The sequence below is a fragment of the Euleptes europaea genome, chromosome 6 (genome assembly GCF_029931775.1).
Source record: "Euleptes europaea isolate rEulEur1 chromosome 6, rEulEur1.hap1, whole genome shotgun sequence".
Taxonomy (NCBI): Eukaryota; Metazoa; Chordata; class Lepidosauria; order Squamata; family Sphaerodactylidae; genus Euleptes; species Euleptes europaea.
The window spans coordinates 84,478,155-84,496,445 of record NC_079317.1 but is presented as its reverse complement, the minus strand read 5'-3'; the positions used below and the strand labels follow the sequence as shown (position 1 = coordinate 84,496,445).

The following is an 18,291-nucleotide window of genomic DNA, read 5'->3' as shown; positions in this document are numbered from 1 at the left end:
CCTTAAATGTTGAACAGTTACTATTGGGTTACGCATGACCTCACTCCCTGATGGTGCGGCTTTGTCTCCTGTGAAAGTCATTTTGTGGTTGCGCCTACCACCCTGTGTCGGAATTCCAAAGATGCCCACAGGCTCATAAAGGTCTAACCATTATAGAATACTGGTTTCTACTGTAACTAATTGAAGTAAAAAAAAAAAAAAAAAAACCCACAAATAAAGCCACTTTTTATTTCCCTTTCCTGTATGCTTGAGTGGTATTCCCTAGTAATAAATCATTGTGAATTTGCTGACATTCCACTCTGGTTACCTTTCTTTGCTTCCCTCGTTTTCTTCTGCTGGCTAACTTGGATTGGAAATTCCATGAGGAAGGGGTTTTTTAAGTTTATGTTACTCAAAGTGCCGTGTACAATGACAGTACACTAAGAAAAGTGAGAACCTAAAGGAGGGAGATCTTTAAAAGCCAAAACTTGAGCTTCAGAGCCGTAGATGGGTGTGGAGTAAGAATGTGATGTTATAATTGGAGATATCCAGCTAATTAAAAAAAAATAAGGAAGGAAGGATTTCTGAACATCCTGACGTCTTCCCCATCCCCCACAGAAACTGTGCAGTTGAAATGCTGCTATAAATATATTTAATTTATTGAATGAATTTGTTTTATTGTAAAATATATGAGACATGTAATCATATTTTGAATTATAAATGCCAGATAATGTTAATCATTCAAAATTCCCCAAAACAGACAAAAGTCTCAAGTTACCAATTTAAAATCTTTGTGATTTTTAAAAGACAAGACCCCTTTCAAAAGTTGTAGCTGCCACCTATGTCTGAACAGTAGAAACTCAATACCCTGAAGTCATTGCTCTGCCACAAATCTACCTAATATTTGAAACTTATTTAATTTGTTCATTTATTGCCAGTGCTTTTGGGAACTCGAAGGACTTAAAATAAAACCACACACTGACATACCGGTCCTACAATCATTCTAGAGGCTTCCTTAAGATGAAGAATGGTGGGTTGTGAGCTAGTTAAGGGTCTACAAAAAAAGTTAGGACAAAGGCGTTCCATGCAAAATAAAGAACTGCTTTAGATCATTAAGCCAACTGCATCACGAACTATTTCATCTGCACACTACCGAAAAGTAATAAAACACAGCTATAAAGTCTAAGGCTGTTGTGTGGTACAAAAAGTTTTAAAACACCTAATCAAATTCCATCAAGTTATATGGTAACCTGAACAGAAGACAAGACAGAAGGAAAAAATGACCCTAAATTGGCTCCAATCAGTAAGGACACTGCACCATTTATAGAAAGCGGATCTCCAGCTCATTGATTTCAGTTTAGTTACAGTGAAGTATCTCTGCACAGAATTGCACTCCTGGAATATCAAGTGCACCAGAATACTGCTACAGACAGTTCTGCTGTTTAGGCCAACAAGGTTCAGCACCATGTAAATAACATGAGTTTTACAGATAGTGTTGGCCCAATACTGGCCCATTTTTGAACCAATCTGTTTAAGTGGTAAAATACTCTGGCTAGTTAGAGAACCAACCATTATACCTCGACACCGATTCATTAAACAAATGGAAAAAAATAGTTCTGGCCACTAAAGCTACATAAATAGAACACAGAGGACAAAAAGCATATGCACATATTTCCTGTGCCCTTTATATATAACACTGTGATAAAACAACTCAACCCACACTTTTACAGGAAAACAAAGCTGCAAAAGGTACCAGTACTTCCAAACACTTCTATATACCAGTATTTCAAATGCTCCATTGAAAAGAAGCAATTTTCAGGATGAGGAAAGCCACTTTACAGCGATGCAGACAAGTCAGTCATTTCCTCAAAAGCCTGACTGCTGGAAAATTTGCTAATAAGCGTATCACCCAATTCAGTTAAGCAGTAAGTACTGTGCAGCTTCAATCACAGAATTCCCAGCAACAGTGATCCTGTAGCAGTCAATGGGTACAAATAAATCAAAACTTGATCACAAACAAGGCCAGAAATTGGAGGGAAAGACACTGGAGATCGGTGATCAGATTCTCCCATCTCTCTAAATTTCAACAAGTCTGAAACAAATCTGAAACATGGATTGAGACTGTAAGCAAACAAAGGGTAAATCTTTCCCTACCTATCCTTTTATATACATCCGAGTAAACTACATGGAGGCTACAGTGGGTGTGGGATGGGTTAAGCTGTTTTTGCCACCAACGTCCCTACCCAAATGTGTGGTTGTGATTTGTAAATATTTAAAGAGAAAGTACAGCTAATCACAGAGCTCTGAAGTCACCTCAATTGCCATATTTAGCTCCTTTCTCCTATTTTTAACAAGACTTATTGTGACTCACTCTTTGTGAATTGTGCCTAATGGTTTCTTTAACACACAAGGATGCTCAATCATTTTATATTCCACAACTGTAACTTATATGTATTGCCCTTTGGAGGTATATTGTTGTTGTTTTTTATCTCTTGTCTTTTGGTATGCCAATAAAGGTTAATGAAATGAAATGAAATATATTCCACAACTGTTAATTCTGCATCCTGTGTCTCAGATTATTTGCCAAGCATCCTGGGGTTTTTAGTGTGAGTCCATTACAGTACTGTTCGTTATCCTCAGATGCTATTGAATTGGCAAACCAGAAATCTGAAGAATTCTATATCCTGGAATTAAAGTTTATCTGCAAGAGCCACGTAGGACCTTTATTCAAAACCAAGGAATGCTCTGTGCCTTCAATGGCTTATAAACCAAGTAATAGGGGAATGCCATTCAGAGAGCAAAAGGATGCCCACATATGTATAAGGAGCCAAGAGAAAGCCAAGAGGTACAATCCAGTAACCTCCGACTACACTTCCTCAGCCAAGCCAGTATTATTTGTGCACAACTACCTGCATACCACACTTTGCAAATTGGCTTTGGCTCAGAGAGAGATAGGAAACTGGCATGTAATCTGGATTTACTTATGAAAACTGTTTAAAAGATCAAGTGGAAGGTATACTGCTTGCTGCATAACTTCTTCCAGAAATGGCTGTACAAAGTAGTTACTCCTAGTGACAGGCATGTGCCTAAGAGCCATTATGAACTGGGACAGTACAATGGAGCCCTACCACAGAAAACAAAATACCCCTTGGCCACAGCAATAACGACTCAAAAAAGGTATCAATACATTTTAGTTAATATTTGAAAAGAATCCAAAATAAAGCTGTTCCATTTTGCAAATGAATTTTAGCTGATCAGCTAGCCTTCCATCAGGACATGGACGTGTCTTCCGCGTTGCAAGAACTATGTACAAAATATACAATTTATACAGGATTTCCCATGCATAGATGTATGCTTCCTCTGGAGTGTAGAAGTCGACTTGCCACATGCTTAGGTGCTTCTCATTCATTTCATCTCCAGGCTCATGAAAATGAATGAGGACGTGTGCTTGTCAGGGCATGGTATGCACAACTGGGGCACCCATGGCTCTTTGGATCGGAGGTGATGATTTTAAGTTCTGCATGGTCACGTTACATAATTTAAAATCTAAAAAGTATTTGCAGGAGCTACCCATTGTTGATGCTGAAGCAGAAGTCCCTTTCCCTAATTCAATGTGCACTTCCAAACATATCCTGATGATCATGGTTATATTTGACAGTTGAATAATTAGTTCAACAACATTTTTGCAGTATTGGAAATAGCTGCCGAACATCTGAAATACTTGCAATCTTTCAAATTCTAGCATTTTAATGTGCCGGGTTGCCCCTCCCCTGCATTTATAAAAGGAATGTCACTTGATACCTCTCCGCATTTCCATGGCTAATATAAAATCGACAAGCAAAAAGAAAGGAACATTTGTGTCATTGCTCAATTTATCTGTCCCTGCTCTTCATTAGTCAAGAAATCCATTATTTCGTTAGGTAGTCTATTATTCTTCAGGACTTATAAACAATGAAGAAATGAACAGAGGGGGAACAGGAATGAATTATTCAAGTCACATACAATCATCAGATAAAGCATGTGTGTGTATAAATAAAATCATTCAAATTAAATACTACAGATTAGTTAAAGCAATGCTTCTCATGGTTTTTTAAAAAAAGCTATAGTCACTTTAATTTTATTCCAGCTGCCATTACTTCATCATCCTGCCCCATAAATAAAACTGAGCAAGAAGGTCAGAGATATGTTTCTCGTACACTTGTCTCCTTTTTTTTAAAATTGCTAAAGATCCAATATAAAAGTGATCATACAAATAGTGCTGATCCTGAGATGAAATATGGGAAAGGAAGATCCAGGATGACCCTCATTCAAACTTTTCTTTAAGTTTCTTCTGGAAGACAGCTGGCAAAATAGACAGAATAGCTAGAACCATGAGAACAAAAACAGAGTTCCAAGAAACGGCTTCACCGGCTGTTGTAAGTTGGTAAAGTGTTGTGCCAGCTTTAATTGCTACAAAAGATGGTGGTGCGACACCTGGAAAGAGAATTGTAAAAACAGATCAGAAACAATGAAAAGCTTCGAAGCAAATTGCCATTTTTAAGCATTATTAAATCCAAAGGACATCCAGAAAAGTGTAAAGAGAATATCTACACATCCGCTCTCTTCCCCACCTCCCACCCCATCTTTCCACATTGCAACCTGCTTTGAAAAAGTGTGATGTATGTTCTAAGAAAGCCATACTGAAGCTGCTTTCATGGGGTTACAGCCTAACAATTTCTGGCACAAATTTTGAATCAGTGTCATAGCTAAGAGAAGACTCAACAGATTAGTTAATTCATGCATGGTTTTTACCCCTGATGACAGCACAGGCAATCTTAAAATCTGCTACAAAGTTAAGGATGGGAGTCCATTTTCACAGCAGACGTGTGATCCTAAGCATATTTACTCAGAAGTAACCGCCTTTAGTTCCATCCGGCAAGTGAGATTAAGATTACAGTCGGAATGTCTATTGCCCAAAATGCAGCCAGCATGAGGACAACCTTTCAGCTCTTCACTAAGAGCTATCGCCTCACTGATTTTTATATCCCTTATTCTCAAATTAACAGGAAAATATGTGCATTTACTAAAATACTTGCATTATTTTAATAGCTAGGCTTGATCAGCAAATGTTTTCAGTTCAGGGACCTGTCCTATCAGCAGCAATCTATCAAGGTATTAATCCCTTGCCAAGCTCCTGTTTTATTCAAAGAATATGTGATCCCAAATATAGTACTTGAACAGCTTTGACCAGGAACCTCATTTCTTAGGAACCTCATTTCTTAACCATCAATGTCAACATTAGTATTTGAAGTGTGATATTTTCTTCAAGCAGCAGCTTGTTCCACATACTGGAGGTTTTTCCCCCCTGTTGTCATTAACTATAAGTGTGTATCTTAAGGCAAGGGAGACACCCCAGACTGGTTAATTTTTTTCCCTTCCTCTTGTCCCTGAAATATTCGACACTTTCTTTTAATACACTGAAGCTACAAAACAGGAAGAAATGCTGTGGGAAACTTCAGCACTTCTAAAGTAGGATTCCATTTCAGATCCAGATTTCCAGTAGGGAACCTCCACTGCCACAATTTTTTTGGGTGGTGGGGAGATGCCTTTACCATTTCAGGATTTCATTCTGAGGTTGTTTCAGTACCTATAAATAGCTATTTGAGGCTATCTTGTCCCTTTACATTTTAAACAGCCATTACTTTCTGAGAACAGATCTGGCCTCTGGTGTTCTCACAGGAAATGATGTCCCTTTAAAATTTATAGGCACCACCAAACAGGTGTTTGCCAGGGCCAGCTACTTCTCTCTCCTTCCCCACTCCTGTCCCCTGCAAAACACTCCAGAAATGCCAGTAGATAAGTTGTCATTGCCCTGACCTGGATGGCCCAGGCTAGCCTGATCTCGTCATATCTCAGAAGCTAAGCAGGGTCAGCCCTGGTTAGTATTTGGATGGGAGACCACCAAGGAAGTCCAGGGTTGCTATACAGAGGAAGGCACTGGCAAACCACCTCTGTTAGTCTCTTGCCTTGAAAACCCCATAAGGGGTCGCCATAAGTTGGCTGCGGCTCGACGGCACTTTACACACACACAAGTTGTCATTACTACCAGAAATTTGGGAGTGTTTTAGGTCATTTTGAATATCCTCAAGCCAACCTGAAACCACTAATTTCAGGTACATTTTCAGTTCAGGGACACCCGAATGCTTATCCCTAGATTCAACTCACTACAACATGGACAAGAAGGGAGCTAACAATGCCATCCTAAGCACAGTTACAACCTTCTAAGCCCAGTGATTTCAGTGGACTTTGAAGAGTGTAACTCTGCTTAGAATAGCACTGTAAGTTAAGGCAGCAGTAACTGCAACTCATGATAAAAGAAACAAAAATCAATTGTCTCCACATAGAGAAAAAAATGTAAAAATCCAACATCTTTACTTCCACTGCCTAGCACCTTCTGTTTCTCAGGACGAAGACCCAGCTAATGATATTAGAGAAACGTGCCTCTAAACTTAGGCGTTACACCTATAGTTCAATCTAACTAACCCTCTGATGCCAGAAAATTTTGCAGAATAGGCAGAAGTATTAATGAGGAAACAAAAGACAAACAACGTGGGATTGTGTTCCTGGAGGCCAGCAAACACCCTCAAATGAATTGAATATACTCATACATTACACAGAGTCACACACAGACACAAAACAAACCAATTAAGAACACACACAAAAACAGAGCACACACAAAAAACAGAATATCAAAGTTACTACGTTTTTCTGCAACTGTCCAACAGATGGGGCTATGTACTAAGGAATCATGCAAAATTTAAAACCGAATTACATTCTTGGAAGCCTTGGATATTAATCAGAGTTCTTACCTAGAAAAGTACCAATGAAAAATACTTTCAATGGCACGTTTATTACAGGAGAGGTTATATTGATAAACCAATTAGGAAGGAAAGGAGTTATTCTCAAAAAGATTATGTAGTTAATGAGATGATCTCTGTGTCGTTCAACCTGTAGGAAATAAAAATCCCGAATTTAAAAAAAAATCCTATCCAAGAAATGTATTTGTCTAATTCTTACTGCATTAACACTACTTGAAAATCAGAATGCAAACATCTGGCAGGTTAAATAAAGGTAACATTTATCATTATTGTTCCACAGGAAATGGTTATCATGGATGGTCCAAAATAAGAAGAGATACGTGAAGGATCAATTAATGCTGGTGGAGGAGAATGGGAGCTTTCATTTTTCACAAAATCCCTCAAACGGCTGCTGAAAAGATCTGTGCCCTCAATACATGAGCCATCCTTAATTGGTGGAAGTGCTCTAGTGTACCTATACATGAATTGCTAATGCTGATTTTCTGGAAGCACAAATATTATCTGTAGTTAGTAATACCATGCTCACTCCCATTATTCTAAACGTAGCATATAATACTACTAATAGTTTTGGGAGTAACCTACTAAACCCTTTTGATTAGGAATAGACAAATGGGCCATTTACATATTATTCCCAAGTGCTTATGCTTATATTTAGTATTTTGGAGCTCCCTCTCCAGGGAGTTTTGTCTGTCTCCCTCTATTGATGCCTTTCACCAGCAGCTAAAGATTTTGCTTTATCTGGCATAACAATTACTGGCCCTCCTGCTGGTATTGTTTGCGTTTGAGTTTTAATTTAATTATTTTATAATTTAAAGTATTTTAATTGCTCAAATGTTTTAATTTTTCACTGCCTTGTAGACCCTGACTGGGTGGAAAGACAGCATAAACATGTAAATAAATAAATAAAATTGTAGGAACAGATATTCACTTCAAGTAATCTTACCTGTTTTGACCAGCTTACCGCTTTTTCTGTCAGATATCTATACACGACTGGTCTCCCAACTAAATAGGACAACATATAACAAAAAGAGGCCCCAAGTCCAGAGCACTGCAAATGAATAACAAAAAATAATATTTACATTGACTGTGACTACCATCTTCATATGGAAACTGTCCATGATGGACTATCATAATCTGAAGAAACCCCAATGAATGGTACACGGCTACCCCTCAAAGCTATCGACTTTCTTAAAAGAAATAAAATTAATTAAATGATGGCCGCAGACAGAGATGGCTTTAAAAGAGAATTAGCCAGGTTCATGGAGGTTAGGTCTATCAGTGGCCACTAGTCATGGTGTCAACCTCTGAATACCAGTGCCAGGAGGCAACATAGGCCCTCCATAGGAACTTGTTAGCCACCGCATGAGACAGGATGCTGGACTAGATGGACCACTGGTCTGATCCAGCAGGGCTATTCTTATGTTCTTAATATCCTTCTGTAACCATCCTGAATGTAATTAAGATGCAGTAAGAATATTTAATTTTAAAATGCTGTAATAAGGGGCAGATGTACACATTCAAAAACGATACCCCCACCCAAAAACATTGCTACTTCCATCTGTCTGAAGTGAATTTGCTCCCATGTTAATTGATCACTACTAACCAGAAAGTGGTATTTTTTCTGCAAAGTGTCAGCAGCATATATTAGATTACGAAATAATTCGGCACCCCAGAAAGCACTCCCTGCCTGAAAGTGTGGCCTGCTAACTTATCAGCCCCCTCCATTCATGTCAAGAGAAAACCTCAGTTGCCTTGGCAGTGCACTGCCTTCACTAGTAAACATTGTGTTTCTACTACATGTTCCATTCCTTTGTTTCAATATTAGGATCCCACTTGGGAAGGAAACTAGCCCTGTTTTAACATCTCAATCATTCATACTTTGTCACCTTTTCAGCTGAACACAAACCTAGGATTGTGTCTGTCTGCCAAACACCCATTGAATAAACTCTTTTGTGCATCAATTTAATAAATGTTATAAGCCGGACTTGTCAACTTTGTAATTACTCACCATTGTTTCTGCACAACAGATCAAATACCCTTAACAAATATTTGGAAGGAGAAAATACATCCCCAGCGGCAATACTTACCAAGCAGACAAGAAACAGAGCTAGGGGGAATGGGTAGAGAAATCCCGAGAGTATGCTCAGAAATATAGACCCAGGAATAGCAAATGTTTGCAGGCTAGATTATTTTTAGTTAAGGAACAGATTGCTCGGCATTTACAAAAGAAAGAATTCAAATATTTTTTTCCCAACACATCATTTGTGTAAAAAAAAAGTTTGTAATCTCAACAGTATTACCAGCGCAAACAACTGAAAGTTGATCACAATTCAGACTTCATGAACAGTTCAGCTGTTCTTGATGGGCAAAACCCTGGCGAACTGCCAGGCCCGTGCCCTCATCCCCTCATGCCACATACCTAGATAGAAGAGGGAAGTCTTTAGCACCAATTAGTCATGAAGCCATTACAACTAATTGGAGGTAGCTGAAGTTTTCTGATCTCATAAGAGGGAGGGAGGGAATGTATAAGCCTAGAAATTCAGCAGGTTTCTTCTACAGGGAACAAACTATTTTGTTTGCAACATTTGAATGGAACCTTCCTATCATGAGTATTGCCTGTACTGTTTAGACAAATGGCACTCTGGTATCTCTTTAAAGAATGTCTCCATCCCTTTTGAGGGTACACCTAAGAATGTACACATACATAGAATTGAGAAGTTTGCAAACACTTGTACCATCCTGGTACATCTCTCACAGCTACAACTGGCTGTAGCCACCTATTTAGTATACCCCCAGTGATAAACACAGGATTGCCCCTGTGCCCATTCAGCAAGGAGGAAGAGCTTAATGTGTTCACCAATGCCCTAAGGGAATTGTACAGTTGGCTGCTTGAGCATGCTTTAAAGGTTTTTCTTTAACATCACACCATGAATGTTGAGAAGACTGCCACCAATCTACAACATCTAATTCAAAAAATGTAGAATTAGAGTGTGATACTCTGTTCTCTTCATTAGCAACACAATATAGTTTCACACACTTGTTAATTATTACTGAATCTCAGCTCTCTGTCTCTTTCTTGGTTAAATTCTATGAATATCGTTTCAGGGAAGAATATTTTGTAGAATAAACTGAAAATGAATGGCAATATTCAGCAGCCCTGATTTTACTTTCTAAAAATTGTTCATGTGGACTAATCACAACATGCTCCCAACAACTTTTAAATTATCAATAGATCATAAACCCAATAGCTCTTTTCTATCAAAGTGTTTTTAACAGCCATAAGAAATTACCATATATTCTCACAAGAGAACACACATGTAAAAATAAAGCTGCTTGATTTAACATAGACTATGTGTTGAGAATTTTCTCTCAAAACAGGCTTTGCAGCATACCAATATCTTGTATGTGAGAGTCTCCTGAATCCTCATTTCTATAGACTTAATGTGCACAGTGTTTTAATAGCTTAAAAATACAATATTAAACTACATCAAGTTTTCTTCTTAATTCCTGATGACTTACAGAGTTAGCTCAATTATTCAGCTCTATGGCATTCAGCCCCTTAAGATACAGAATGCTTATTAATGGTGTTGACACAGGAAGATTTTATGACATTTAAATGAAGATAACAAGGCAAGACATTCCTGGGATAAGAGATAATTTTGATATGGGTTCAACATCATCTTAATTTTACAAAGTAAATTAAAGCTAAGAACTGCTCTAAACCACACGTGCCCTTCCAGTTGACAACTTGGGGAGCTGATTCCAGAATAGACAAAACTGGGCTCAATATATTTAGTACAAGGCAGCTGTATTTAATCAAATGTATGCTTTAACTCAGCAACCAGAGAGCCTACTATCAAAATGCAGGCATAAAAATGCTATGGAAAAACTATTTTGCACCACATTTCATGAAATGTACATTTTTCATCAAAAGAAGGATACAATACATAGGTAGCAAAATAGGCTACTAATACTTGTACGTAGAAGGTATCCTTGTATTTAGAGAGCACTTTTCCTAAGGCTTTAGCATCATCCATGTCTCTGGGAATCTTTATACATTCTCTCTCCTCCCTATAGGCAAAACAAGGAAAGAAAGATGTCACCAATATATACAAGTAACACTTTTCCCAAGCAACAAAACTAGACACATGCTGCACCAGGATCCTAAAATTAAGGGGCAGCTCAAACACACTTGTGGGCTGTGACAGGAAGTAGATCACAAACGCCCTGCTCATAGTATTTGCTGCACCCCTTGGTCCAAGAGAATCCACGCATGGTTGTCCCATCTGCGCATTGCCTATGCACAGAAAATCTAATGCATGAAGACCTGAACCAAGAAGTTATTAAGAGGTGGGATGTGTATCTTGAATGCACTATCCGAGCATGTTACATTTGCACAGTCCCTCCCACTATGTAGCCACTATGTTGCACAGTTCCTCCCACTATGTGTAACTAGTAAGTTCCTCGGAACTCAGGTTTGTAAATCCTTCAGGTTTCGAGTCACTCCAGCAAAAATTTACAAACAGTTTTAGGTGATCAAAATTTCTACCCTTCCTCCTCACCCCTTCAATATTAATCAAAGTCATCATTCAAAATGAGGGTGAAGTATCAACTTAACATAAATAGCTGCTCCAGGCTTTTAATAGCTAATAGTAGCAGAAGGAGCATTTCAGTTTCCAACAAGAGCCATTTGGAGTATAGTATTGAACTCTGAAGAAAAGGCTTATCTGGTTAGAAACTAAACTGGGTAAAAAGTTTCAAGAGAGCAAGCTAGAACGGAACAGCCTTATCCTGTACATGTTTACCCGAAAGTAAGTCTTATTCCCAAACAAGTATGGACAAGATTGATTCAAACAAGGCACTATAACTATGCACTTGCAGAAAAAGACACAGTTCAAGATGGAAGGGATCAGCTACAACACCACAAAGAAGTCAAAGAACAGTCCATCTCTAGAAAATGGAGTGAGAAACAGCAGGCAGGTAGAAATATAACATAGCAGAGGAAATACTGACAAAAATGTGTACATATATCTAGAGGGTCATGTAAGAGAAACCTTTGCCTCAAGGTAGGAAATCCACTACATAAAGCACCCCAGAGAGCTGTTCTCTAACCTTTCTTTTGAAGACCTTCAAGGAAAGAAATCCCCATTTTATTATTGTGCTGAGCTGACAGGTTGGAGGCTTTCCCAGAAGTTCAACTTATTGTCTTTTCCCAGCAGTTTTGTACCCCATCCCATTTGTCAATTTCCTTCCTGAACTATGATGCGTCACAGCCTATGGTCTTACAAGCACACAAGGAGGCACTAAATATTGTACAAATATTTCAGGATAAAAGGAAAACAGATGCAGTAAATACAGAGATTTAAAAGGGGGGAAATACAGAAAACTGATATGGATCGATTAACACGAGGTCTTTTAAAAAGCTGAAAAGACTAATGGATCGTTTAAAGAATAAAAGCCTCAAATGCCTCAATTTATCTAAAAAATTGATGTCGGGGAAACGTTTATGGAACTCTTAGTGGGTACAGAGTCCATAAACAGGGCTACGCTACAAAAATGCAAACCAATTTCAGGTCTGTTGAACTGAAAGTGTTCTTTCACAAGAAACTTCAGAAACCTCAAGTTCTACGGAGAGGGAAAGAGGACCAAGTTCTCCAACAAAGAATTTTCGGCACTTTCACAAAAATACAACTCCTTTGGTGGCAAACCTCTGACAGCTGATATTTGCCGGAATATGCCTAATGGCAAAAATTTGAAAGGAAGTCTCTGCAGAAGTTATCCCCAGCAGGGTTCAATCAATCAAATTTTATTTCGATACAATATCAGCTCTGAATAAAATCAAAGCTAGGTTAAAATAATAAAATAAAATAATAAAAGTTGATGATTCTGAGAGGGATGATTTGAAGAAGAGGAGGAAAGATCTTCTATGGGGAAAGGTTTTCAATCAGTCGTTTACAAATCTCACTAGACTGGAGGCAAAATTTGGCTACTTGAGTGGTTATCTCCCGAGAGGAGTCTGCTAAGAGAAGGGAGACTTTAGCTTCTTCCGATCTCCCAGGAAAGGATGACAATACGGGGAGATCCCAGCAGGGTTGGGAAGTTCAGTTCTACCAAATACTAACTGATAGTTTGACCTCTGATCTTATAATGTATGACTTACCCACCTGGGACGTTCTATACCCTGACCTAGAGAAGCACGTCATGAGATGACAAGAGTCACTGGAAAAGACAGTCATGCTAGGAAAAGTTGAGGGCAGCAGGAAAAGAGAAAGACCCAACAAGAGATGGACTGACTCAATAAAGGAAGCCACAGCCTTCAATTTGCAAGATCTTAGCAAGGCTGTCAAAGATAGGACATTTTGGAGGACTTTCATTCATAGGGTCGCCATGAGTCGGAAGCGACTTGACGGCACTTACACACACACACACACAGAGAGAAGCAAAGACCAGGATCTTTATTCTACGGAGACCCCAAACATAAACTTCAAACCATTTGTCATATACTTACTCGCTAAGCTGCGGAAAGTTTTTATATACCAGAAACATAACAGAGGCAGCTAATAAGAAGATAGACACCAAGATGAGAAGTGACGTCCGTGCAGAGCCACCTTCTGCATGGGCCTTTCCTGAAATCAAACAAAATGTCACGTTTTGAGTAATGAACGCATCAACTTGGCAAGCTGATTCAAGCTCAGTCAAATCTACTTCTTTAGATTCAAGGGAGACCTTCTCTATCTCTTTAGCAGTGCTGGTTAGCAAGCGTGCAAAAAATAAATAGTGTAACACTTGCTGTTGCCTCCACTGACAGGTATTAGAAGCCTGTTGGTGATTACCAAGATGCAGCGGCTATTCCAATCAGCCTGACAGTTGTAGGACATATGACTTGGCCAACTGGCTAGTTCACCCATCCACGTTTACCCACTGGAGAACAATAATAATCCCAGAGTGTTTACTGCAACTGCTAGTGCCACGATTGCACAATGAGTAGAGCATATTCCCTCTTGTGACATTATATGGTCATGAGCTGGCGGAAACAGCAAAGAGATGATGAAATATCCGGATAGTTGGGTTTTTTTTAAAGCGCTGTCAGGTATCATAGCACATAGGGAATGGATTTAGCAGTTTGCCTTAAAATCAGAGCCATTATCGAACATACATTCAAGGTGTTACTGCTTTTTATTGTTGTCTAGCAAAAGGCACACCATGTTTACAGCTGCTAACATCTCCATCTTCATTCTTTCTCTTAACATTACCATCTTTCATCTGCCACAGGGAGAAATTAATATACAGAGTTCACATTATCCCCAGAATGTGGAAGCCTTTATAGGCAAAAAGGGAACTTTATAGGCAAAAAGGGAACTGCTTTTATTCTACCTACTGCTCTGGCGGGGGGGGAATAGAATGGTAAACAAAAATTGCATATCCATACAAGACCACAGCCTTGCTCACTTTGTTCCTCAGAATGTCAACATGTATGCTAACACCATCATTGGCCTGAAGTTTCAGGAAGAAAATAGATCTTCAGTGTTATGAAATTCCTCAGTAGTAATGATCTCCAAAACCCATTTAGCTAGCTTTCAGTCCAGTTTATACATCAAGGAACATATAAGAAATGACAGGTTTATCTGTGAGAAGTGAGCAGATTATAAAAGAATGCAATGTATGTACCCCACAAATGCTTCCTGCATGATGAATCTGAGGTATTAATGTTTCAGATATAAAACAAAATCCGCAGGAAAATATGTTGTTAATTATGGCTTCCTAGCCACAAAAAACAAGTTTTGCTAAAACTCCTTTGGATTAAAGCTCCTGTGCATGTTACCAGTTTTTCCAGTGGTGCTTAGAACTGCACTACAGCATGGGATCTGCAACCTCTAAACTGTGTACGAAACAGAACCAGTAACTACACTGAGGCCTGACATTTGTAATTTTAAGCAACGTAACATGCAGCTCATGTGAATTGGTGAGACAGCCAAATAAGCAGAAGAGACGGAATTCTATTAAAGTACTGCAGATTTCAGTCAACGCATCATAATCTTTGGATAATATTACATGTATTCAGTGCTGTTAACCCCAGTAGCAGCACTATCATAAACTTAAGAGTCTTGTCACAACATTTCGCTTACTGATCAATATCCACGATTCTCTTTGAAAATTACATTTAAAAAAGTAGTTGTCATTTGTTCTTGGGGCTAAAGAATAAAGCCTCAAATGGTCCAGTGATTCAAGGGTCACAAACATGAGGGAATTTTACATGTGTGACTATTTTGAATCTTTTAGATTTACATAAAAATGTAAGGGTATTGGGTATCAATTGCAGTGCCACTAGATCAGACTTGCTATACCAGCAAACACATATTTCAGACAAAGTTTATTCACTGTTGTGCTGGCATGTCGTCATAAATACGGCAAGGCATCTGTGCCGCAGGCAGATAAGATGGCACCTGCACTTAAGAACAAATGTTTAGCTATAACACTGAGGACAATTAATGAATGTGCAATCATATCTTCATAATAAGCAGTGTATCTGTAACTTGCTGTATGCAACCTAAAGACACCAAAGAAGAAGAAGAGTTGGTTTTTATATGCCGACTTTCTCTACCCCTTAAGGGAGACTCAAACCGGCTTACAATCACCTTCCCTTCCCCACAACAGACACCCTGTGAGGTAGGTGAGGCTGAGAGAGCGTGACTGGCCCAAGGTCACCCAGCTGGCTTCATGTGTAGGAGTGTGGAAACAAATCCAGTTCACCAGATTAGCCTCCGCTGCTCATGTGGAGGAGAGGGGAATCAAACCCGGTTCTCCAGATCAGACTCCACCGCTCCAAACCACCGCTCTTAACCACTACACCACACTGGCTCTCAAAGCTAAACCAGACAGTCATATTTTGTCTGGGTCAATTAGAAAGATGGAGTGTACTTGCGAGTACTTCCCACCAAGGTCAGTCAGAGCTTTCTGCCTGGGCCACTTCAATGGAGTAGTACAGGCAGCTCCCAAAAAGCAGTGAAATATTTTTTGCACTAAGCATTAGGTTGCTTACTCCAAATGATTTTGCCAGTCCCAACTGCTGAACAGTAACGATCACTCATTCATATGTGCACATTATTTGTCACAGAGCCAGTATGGTGTACTGGTTGGTATGGGACTGGTATCTGGGAGATGAAGGTTCAGATCCCCACTCTGTTATGGAAATTTATTGGGTGACTTTGGGCCAGACACACACACTCAGCCTAACCAACCTCACAGTGTTGTTGTGAGGATAAAATGGAGAGGAGCAGAATGAAGTAAGCCTCTCTGGGTTGCCACTGGAGATCAACATGGGAATTCTCCAGGGTCCCAGGTCTTTCACATCACCTACTTGCCTAGTCCCTTTAACTGGAGATGCCGGGGAATGAACCTGGCATCTGCTGCATGCCAAGCAGATGCTCTACCACTGAGCCACAGCATCTCCCCTATAAGGATCACCAAGACAAGCAAAAGGAGACTTGATTTTATTTTGAAATTTAACACATATTGCCCTACAAACTGTTCCATGTCCACCTACACTGACATGGTCCAGCTAGTCTCCTATGTCGGTGTTGAGATAGGCTTCAGTCCCAGAACATGCTTTCAACAGCCCAGCTCCATTTGAAATGCGTAAAACTAAGAAAAGGGTCCCTCTGAGCATAAGCAGAGTGCCTGAAAACCTGCCACCCACCCATCATGGATGACGAAAAGACTTCTCAGGCAGAGAGTGCAACTTCCAGGTAGAGTTGAACCCAGTCATGTCATACATTTACACAGCAATGAACCCCACTTCACCCAACAGAGCTCATTTCAGAATACACATGCACAGAGTCCGTGGCTCAGTGGTAGAGCATCTGCTTGGCATGCAGAAGGTCCCAGGTTCTATCCCCGGCATCTCCAGTTAAAGGGACTAGGCAGGTAGGTGATGTGAATAGACCTCAGCCTGAGACCCTGGAGAGCTGCTGCCGGTCTGAGTAGACAATACTGACTTAGATGGACCAAGGGTCTGATTCTCTAGAAGGCAGCTTCATGTACTTGAAGGGCTGAGAGGGGATATGATAACCATCTTCAAGTACTGTCACATACAGGAGGGTGCCAAGTTGTTTTCTATTGCCCCAGAAAGTCGGACCAGAAACAAAGGGTTGAAATTAAATCAAAAGAGTTTCCGTCTAGACATTAGGAAAGATTTTCTAACAGTTAAAGCGGTTCCTCAGTGGAACAGGTTTCCTCGGGAGGTGATAAGCTCTCCTTTCCTGGAAGTTTTTAAGAAGAGGTTAGATGGCCATCTGTCAGCAATGCTGATTCTGTGACTTTAGGCAGATGATGAGAGGGAGGGCATCTTGGCCATTCTGGTCACTGGGGGTGTGGGGAGGTAGTTGTGAATGTCCTACATTGTGCAGGGGGTTGGACTAGATGACCCTGGTGGTCCCTTCCAACTCTATGATTCTATGCAAGCCCCCTCCCTAGCCGTAATTGAAGAAGCGGCCTCAGCTAGCTCTGGGAAGGTCTTCTCCATCGGATTATTAAGGATGCAGCAGATATTCATGGCATGAAAAGGCACAATGTATTGCGTTAGAAGAAGAAGAGTTGTGGGGGTCACTGGGGGTGTGTGTGGGGGGGAGGGCAGTTGTAAATTCCCTGCATCGTGCAGGGGGTTGGACTAGATGACCCTGGTGGTCCCTTCCAACTCTATCTGTTCCAAGCATGCACGTTTTGCTCTGACGCACCCTTCCTCCTTATATGACGTCCTCCTTCGCCCTTCCCTCTCTGACCCACATCCAACCCCAGCCCTTCTCACTCAACGTGGCCTGCTTCGGCCCAACTCCCCACCCCGGTTTCCCTGACACGCAGACAGGATCCTCCCGCCACGGCCGCCCCCCACCTGCAATTAGCTTCTGGTGCCGTTCCATGGCAGCCTCCGCTTCCTTCGTTGCTCGCACTTCCGGGTCCGTCGGCCTCGCGGGGCCTGGTACCGCCGCGGCCGGCTGCGCCATGGATCCCCCCCCGCCACACACACACACACCGACCAAGCCGGCCGGCGACACACAGGCCCAGCTCGACCTTTGCCGGCGCCAAGGACCGCGAGAGGCGGCGAGAACCCACGGCCGGCTTCCCCCCCCTCACGCGCAGGCGCAATGACCGCCACGGAGCGGCGCTTTTCGTCACGCTCCCTCCCCACCCGGTTATTGCTCAAGGAGGATGAGGCTGCGCGTCTTGCGCAGTAAATACGGTACAGTCCCATGGTGACACAGGAAAGTGCGGCGTAACCGGATATACACGGTACTTGGCGCGTGCGCATTTGAGCTTTGCAGGCTACGGACTGAACTTCTGACTGGTTCTCGTAGGTTATCCGGGCTGTGCGACCGTGGTCTTGGTATTTTCTTAACTGACGTTTCGCCAGCAGCTGTGGCAGGCCTCTGCAGAGGAGTAACACTGAAGGACAGTGTCT

At 40.8% G+C, this 18,291-nt stretch overlaps 1 protein-coding gene across 1 annotated transcript; it reads right to left on the bottom strand.

Annotated features, from left to right (window-relative positions):
• Positions 1 to 4,195: 4,195 nt before the first annotated feature.
• TMEM41B (transmembrane protein 41B) lies at positions 4,196 to 17,836 on the bottom strand. Its single transcript, XM_056851573.1, has 7 exons — positions 17,725 to 17,836; positions 13,345 to 13,462; positions 10,779 to 10,907; positions 8,924 to 9,017; positions 7,780 to 7,884; positions 6,828 to 6,966; positions 4,196 to 4,452 (listed from the first exon to the last, which is right to left on the bottom strand). The coding sequence occupies exons 1-7, from the start codon at positions 17,834 to 17,836 to the stop codon at positions 4,283 to 4,285; spliced, it is 867 nt and encodes a 288-aa protein (XP_056707551.1). The 3' UTR covers positions 4,196 to 4,282.
• Positions 17,837 to 18,291: the final 455 nt, after the last annotated feature.

What these genes read in the sequence shown, in the direction of transcription:
- TMEM41B (XM_056851573.1), bottom strand. Translation starts at nt 17,836, where the DNA reads ATGGCGCAGCCGGCCGCGGCGGTACCAGGCCCCGCGAGGCCGACGGAC. An exon ending in AACTTTCCGCAGCTTAGCGA is followed by an intron (nt 10,908 to 13,344) that starts GTAAGTATATGA and finishes TTTTGCCTATAG; the next exon opens with GGAGGAGAGAGAATGTATAA. An exon ending in CGGTAAGCTGGTCAAAACAG is followed by an intron (nt 6,967 to 7,779) that starts GTAAGATTACTT and finishes TATTTCCTACAG; the next exon opens with GTTGAACGACACAGAGATCA.